Genomic DNA, 7,372 nt, shown 5'->3' with positions numbered 1-7,372 from the left:
TTAGCAATACAATCTCAAATATAACTTATTTTATGTCCAAGGAAGAAATCATCATCATATTTACAGATTTGATGTTGTAAAATCTAATTCAAACATTAACCAAAATTGTAATATAATTATTTCATACCAATATACGAGTATTAAAGTTACAAATTAAAAAAATTAAAGAATTAAAAACTGGACTTACCCAACATAAAAAGAATTTTTCTGAAACATTAGATCAAAATCATATTTGAACAATTAAAATTTATAAGAGAATATTATATTTAAATGCATGTTAATCGCAGCTCAACAGAAACATGACTAATACATTTGATCTAATAAGTAAGACATGTCAGGTCAACAAAAAAAAAAAAATAAAAAAAAAGCAGATTATATTATTACTATTTCAAATTTAAAGTTTTGATTAAAAAAAAAACCGGACATTTTTTGTCCAATTTAAAAATAAGTACACATTGGAAAAAAATCCTTCGATTAAAGACTAGATTTACATATTTAAAAAAAGCATGTGGAATTTCAAATTGATCGGTGTACCGGTTTTTCAGATATATCGTGGTCACTGATTTGGAAAACATAGTTTTGAAAAAAACAAATTTAAAGTTTCAAGTGCAGTTTTAACTAAAAAAAATTGAAAAATTTATTTTTCATCTTGCACAGAGTCATCTATTCCAGGGTCATTTTTTTGTAGTACCTACATCCTCTCTTGAAGTTGATGCTTTTAAAATGTCAATTTGTTGTTGCTGACAATATATTCTTTCCTTTCTTATTATATACTTGTGTATACTTTTATGTGTACTCACAGTCGTATATCTCTATGAAAATACAACGGATCAATTTAAAATTTTAAGGGAATATTTCTAATATTGTATACTTTAAGAAAATGTGATTTTTGAAAAATCGATTTTTTTCAAAATTTCTAACTAGGTATAGCCCCCTTAACAGCAATCATATTTATTTCATTTGTTGGGATTATTTTATATCCTATATAGTATCCTAATAAAAAATAAGTATAACAGCTAGGATACCTATGTATATTTTTTATTGAAAATTATAATGAATGATATATGTAGATATATATGACATTGTGTATGTGTTATTCTATTGTTTTATATTATCCATTAATAATTATATAAACGATGTTTTTTATAAGTAATTTAAGAATACGCGACATATGTGCATTGCGTGTTACGATTACATAAATATCATTATCCGATTTCTGGTGTTTACGAAATACCAATTTACCAACGCGCCGATCAATTGTATACAAATTGAATGTGCAACGTTTCGTTTGCTTGCTATACGAAGTCAGTGTTTGATAATTCAAATAGTTGATGAATATTTATTAAATTATATTTATCTGAATTTTTCTGTTCTGTTTCTAAATATTAAACGTATAAAAACTGCGTGGAACCACGAACAGGTGCATGTGCTATGTTATTTGTCGCATGCGATCTGTCCGTTTATTTTCGTTGATATTATAGTCTATAGAAGTCCACACGAACGAACGTTAAAATAACTCATAAATGTTTAATCGAGCTATTGTTTATTTTAACTGGAATTTATTACGCTTAGATATATATGGTAATCGAAAGTTTAACAAGCACACATGCATTTATTAATTTATCAACGCTTTTTCAGTACTGTCAAAAGAACGATATATATATAACCTTAAAACTATGATATACTTAAATCTATGATGACTATATTAAAGTGATTAAGTAGATAACCAAGAAAGTAAGATATTAGTTAGCTCCGAAATTGTTCGTAAATACAAATTTAAAATTATTAACAGTTTTAATATTAATATTGTAATATAAAATAAGTTTAACATAATACAAATTTAGATTGTTTATTTATACATACATACGTATAATATTTGTATACACATATATACATTAGACTGCCAAGAAAAAAAAATTTTTTTTAATCGGCCTCTTAGTTCAAAAGCTTCCATTTCATGTCAAAAGAATCCCTAAATTTTTATCAAAAATATTAAGATTTAGAGGTCGCTAGTAAACAATTTTTAAATGAAAGTTTCGATAATAATAAGAATAAATTAATATTGAAGGACTTCTAGATATTTAATAATGTAAAGAGACTAGAATGTGAGGGAAAGTAGGAGTCAGCGCGGTATTTGGTGCGCAACTATAATAATGGAAATGTTTATATGTCCACTTTTTAATATAAAAGTATAAAAATATAAAAAGTTATATAATAAAATTTGTACGCGTTTCGACTTACTTCAAATCATTCTCAACGGTATTAATATAATTCTAATTCAGCACAAATAGTGCATCAACCATTCAACATCACAATGAGATTTCTTAGCTTCATCCCAGTTTACAGGCTAGAAGGAAACAAGAATTCTTATAAAGTAAAGCAAATTCATGCAACTTTTGTGCGTAAATATATACTATACAGTAGTCAACCAGTAGAATATAATATTAATTTTGACAATTAGATGAAGTAACAAGAGTGATTCAAATAATTTTTTCGTCAAATGAAAAGAATAAAATGTAACATTGTTCACTCTTCCGTTACATGGAAACAAATAACATGTGTTACAGCCGATGCACTACTTGTGCTAAATTATATTAATGATTGTTTGAGAATGACTTGAAATAAGTCGAAACGCGTACGGATTTTATACTAACTTTTTATATTTTTATACTTTTATATTAAAAATAAACATAAAAACATTTCCATTATTATACTTGCGCACCGAGTACTGCGCTGGCTCCTACTTCGCTCATCATTCTAGTCTTTATATTATTAAATATCTAGGAGTCCTTCAATATTAATTTATTCTTATTATTGTCGAAACTTTGATTTAAAAATCGTTCACTAGCGATCCTTAAATCTTAATATTTTTTGATAAAAATTTAGGAGTGTTCTTTTGGCATGAAATGGAAGCTTTTGAGTTAAGTGATCGATTAAAAAACAAACTTTTTTTCTTGGTAGTCTAATATACATGGTATTCCAAAATTCGTGAATCAAAATATCGTAGGAAGAAAACTTCGAAAAATTAAGTAAAAAAGTTATTTATAAATTAAGTAAAAAAGTTATTTAGAAATTTTTATTTTAAGTAGTAATTTTTTAGATATAAAAGTTTAAATATGGCCAATCACGTTTAGATAATCATTTGTGAGTATACTAAAGTGAGCTCATCACATGCGCTAAGATAAATGTCTCTATATATGATCATGTGTAGGAAGCGTATTTAATAGAATGAATGATTGTCTTAGGAAACCTATTGCTCTTAGTATATATTTAGGTGATGTGTGAACTTGCTGCACAAATGTAATTATATAGTTGTTTTTTCGAGCTTGAACGGTTTTTGTTCGAGAAGTTGATGTTCGGTTGTTTTGTGGAAAGAAGATTTCGATTTACGATTTAAGGTAAGATATTAAGATAAAAGATAATAATTTCGTCTTAAAATTTTTAAATAAATATTAAACACGGAAACGGCTGGACGTCTCATTGTGTGAATCTGAGTTTTTTGAAGCAACAATTTCTCAGAAGTGGGATTCCACGCGTGAGGCGCACAGAAGTTTGGGGAAAAGAAATAAATATCTAAAGGCGGAACACATTATGGAATAGAAAAATGTTTGAGCAATAATACAATAATTGCACTACGGCTAGTAGATCTGAAACAGAGACTCTGAGATATGGGACTATCATCTACTGGCAACAAGGCTGAGCTTATGAGAAGATATGTAGACGCGGGAGCAGCAGATATAGAAGCAAGGTATTATGAAAAATCTGAGAATGTTGCAGGAGTAGACTAATTGGAGAATACACGAATACCTCAGGTTACCGTAGCCAGTAAGTGCATCAAATATTGTGCCGCATGAAATGGAAGTTTTGCGTCGTGAAAAAGAACTAGCAGAACGTCAGCTCCGACTACTGCAAAGAGAAGTGGATCTAATACGCGCTAATCAAGGGGGTAACAGCGACAGCTATAATGTTCGTCGCGGCACTAAGTTAATAGATGTGAAGGATCTGATAGGAGAATTTGACAGAAACGTCATGAATTATGATGTTTGGGAGAAACAAATAAACTTTCTAGTCCGCAAATATAGTTTAGACAATTTGGAGATAAAAGCAATAATCTGCAACAAGTTACGAGTAAGGCTTTGAAATAGTATTATTCGAGAACAGATTGCGTAGAGTTAAGCGCTGAAGATTTGTTAAAAGAACTAAGAAAAATTTTTGATTTGCGACTAAATAAGTTACAATTACGCCGTGAGTTCGAAGAGAGAAAGTGGAAATCTTCTGAGACTTTTTCAGATTATTTGCATGATAAAAAAATAACTATTAGATATTTAGATCCAATTTCGGAAGACGAGTTGTCCGACTATTTAATAGACCCGGATTCAAATCTTCAGTGCTAAGCTCGGATACAATGGTTTGATACTCCGACTGAATTATTAGAAGCATTTCTCGAAGGTCACTTTAAAGTCTAGTATGTCAGGAAACAGAGTCAGTCGTTCATTTGGGAACAACTAAGCGAAAAGCGATATTGTTAAACAGAAGGAAAATCGTAAACCGGAGGAGATCCAGAGGAGCTGTTATAATTGCAACGAAGAGAGACACTGTGCCTTTAACTGTAAACGTCCGAAATGCGAGAAGAGTTAGTATTTTCGTTGTAGAGAACAAGGTCACCAGGTCAGTCAATGCAGCATACCTAAAGAAGAAATAAGTTACGTCGGTTAGCAGTCAGAAGACGAATTTTATCGGACGCTTCAGGTTCAAATTTATCCAAACGGAAACGATTACATCGAAAATTTTTTTGATTGACACGGGCAGTCTGATAAGTTTTATTAAGAAAATGTATGTTCCGAGCTTAGAATATAAATCCATGTTAACAAAAGAAGCTTAATTTTATGGTATTAACAATAATACGAGGGCAAGTCAATAAGTTTTTGGTAAAATACATTTTTTTTCGATTTATTTTTATTTCTCAACATAGTCTCCTTTCAGCTCGATACACTTGATCCAACTTTTCCAAGCCGTCCGAATAATATGATTTGTCCAACCCTTCAAAATAAGCTTCTGTTTCGGCGATGAGCTGCTCTCTGGTAGTGAATCTCTTTCCTCCGAACAATTTCTTCAGGTTTAGAAACAGGAAATAGTCGCAAGGGGCTAAATCCGGCGAATATGCTGGATGGGGAAGCAATTCGTAGCGGAATTCGTTGAATTTGGCCATCGGTGCCGGGCACGTGAACCCGTGCATTGTTTTGATGGAAGAGCACTTTCTTCTTCGCCAAATGGGGACGTTTTTTTCTTTAAAATGTTGTTGAAACGGTCCAATAAGGCTGCGTAGTAATCGCCATTGATCGTTTGCTTCAACGGAAGGTAATCGATATAAATTATACTACGTGCATCCCAAAAAACTGTGGCCATCACCTTTCCGGCTTCACGGTCTTCGCCTTCTTCGGAGTTGGTTCACCCGGTGAAGTCCATTGTTTTGACTGTTCCTTCATGATCTCGGGTGTGAAGTAATGGATCCATGTTTCGTCCACAGTAATGAATCGACGCAGAAATTTATCTGAATTACGTTGAAACATCTCCAAATATTGTTTTGAAATCGTCATCGGTCGGGCTTAGTCCACAGCAAACGCGGCACCCATCTTGCCGATAGTTTTTTCATACTCAATTGTTTGTGCAAAATTAAAATCACTGTGCATGTGATAAGCCTATGGCCTCAACAAGCTCGCGCACTTTCACTCGTCGATCAGTCAAAACAATATCGTGGACTTTACCGATGATTTCTGGTGTAGCAGCCTCAATTGGACGTCCCAAACGAAGTGCATTACATGTGGATGTACGACCACGTTTAAATTCATTCACCCAATTGTCGCAAACGCTGGTGCAGATGTGCTATGAACATTATCCAACTCGGCTTTGATTTCTTTCGGCGTTAAACCTTTGATATGTAGATGTTTGATCACTGCACGAAACTCGTTTTTTTCCATTTTGCAAAAAATATAAAGGTTGTTCGCTTTAATCGTCTACAGAAATGAAATTAGCGATGAATTCCGCTCAAAATTTGACAGTAATCAGTTGAAAGATGTTACTTATCAGTGACATGACACTGCGAGTCTCTCTGACAGATTTTCTAAGAACTTATTGACTTGCTCTCGTAGATTGAGTATCTTAGGTAGAGTTAATGTAGGAATTTTTGAGGGGGAGAACAGATCTTTTAGAGATTTATGTAGTTGAGAATAATACAATAATGTTCCTGTAGTTCTACAGAGTCGGATTTTTCTTAAGATTTCAAACTGCATATACTGCAGAAAAAAACTGAAGTAAAAGAAATTTTAGTTATGGAGTTGGAAGAACAAAATAATGTCCAAGAGTCATAAAAAATCATAATAAATGATAATTTGCCGAACACAATTAAACAAGAAATGTGTGAAATATTTGATAAGTATTATGTAGAACCGCTCGACCTAAAGTCGAGAATGTAATGAAACTCACTTACTGATTGTAAACCGTTTAGGTTTACACCGTGAAGATTATCGTACGATGTATCGATAAAAAATCGAAATTAAAAGTTATAATAGAAAATTGGTTGAAATCGGAAATAATTAGATCAAGTGAGTCCGAGTGCGTTGCCAATTATCTTGACTAAGAAATGAAGAGATAAGATTATGCGTTGATTTCAGAATCTTGAATAAACAATAGCTTGCGACAATTTTCCTCTACCTTTAATTAAAGACCAGTTAGATCTTTTGGCAAGAAAAAAATATTTTACATCTTTAGATTTGAAAGATGGTTTTTTCCATGTAAGCATGCACGGAGATTCGATAAAAATGACATTATTTGTTCATCTTTGAGTCAATACTAATTTCTTAAAATGCTTTTTGAACTGAAAAGGGCACTTTTAAGATTTCAAACGCTTTGTAACGGAAATTTTCCGCTTTAATAGAATCAGGAGATGTTGCAATTTATCTAAATGACTTTCTTATTGCTACTTCTACGATAGAATATCATTTTAAAACATTAAAAAAAAATTTCGTTTAATGGTTGAGAACAAATTGAAACTTAGATTAGATAAATGTAAATTTTTATCAAATTGGAATATTTGGAATATACCATCACTGAAAAAGACATATAACTTACTGATCATGATATAACTGCGGTACAGAATTTTCCTGAACATCGTAATAGTCAGGATGGCTGAATTGTAGGAAGTGTATTTAATAGAATAAGTGATTGTCTCATGAAACCTACTGTTCCTAGTATATATTTAAGTGATGTATAAACTTGCTGCGTAAATGTAATTATATAGTTGTTTTTTCGAGCTTGAACAGTTTTTGTTCAAGAGATTGATGTTCGGTTATTCTATGGAAGGAGGACGATTTCG

The 7,372-nt window shown here is 31.6% G+C and overlaps 1 protein-coding gene across 1 annotated transcript; it reads left to right on the top strand.

The window, feature by feature from the left end:
* Positions 1 to 3,359: 3,359 nt before the first annotated feature.
* Positions 3,360 to 4,801, top strand: LOC108747722. The gene is made up of 4 exons (XM_018485392.1): positions 3,360 to 3,398; positions 3,646 to 3,748; positions 3,813 to 4,128; positions 4,534 to 4,801. The coding sequence occupies exons 3-4, from the start codon at positions 3,856 to 3,858 to the stop codon at positions 4,636 to 4,638; spliced, it is 378 nt and encodes a 125-aa protein (XP_018340894.1). The 5' UTR covers positions 3,360 to 3,398; positions 3,646 to 3,748; positions 3,813 to 3,855; the 3' UTR covers positions 4,639 to 4,801.
* The last annotated feature ends 2,571 nt before the right edge of the window (positions 4,802 to 7,372 follow it).

Source organism: Trachymyrmex septentrionalis, unplaced genomic scaffold (genome assembly GCF_001594115.1).
Source record: "Trachymyrmex septentrionalis isolate Tsep2-gDNA-1 unplaced genomic scaffold, Tsep1.0 scaffold108, whole genome shotgun sequence".
NCBI classification, from domain to species: domain Eukaryota; kingdom Metazoa; phylum Arthropoda; class Insecta; order Hymenoptera; family Formicidae; genus Trachymyrmex; species Trachymyrmex septentrionalis.
The sequence above is the reverse complement of the archived record's forward strand: the minus strand, read 5'-3'. Positions and strand labels throughout refer to the sequence as shown.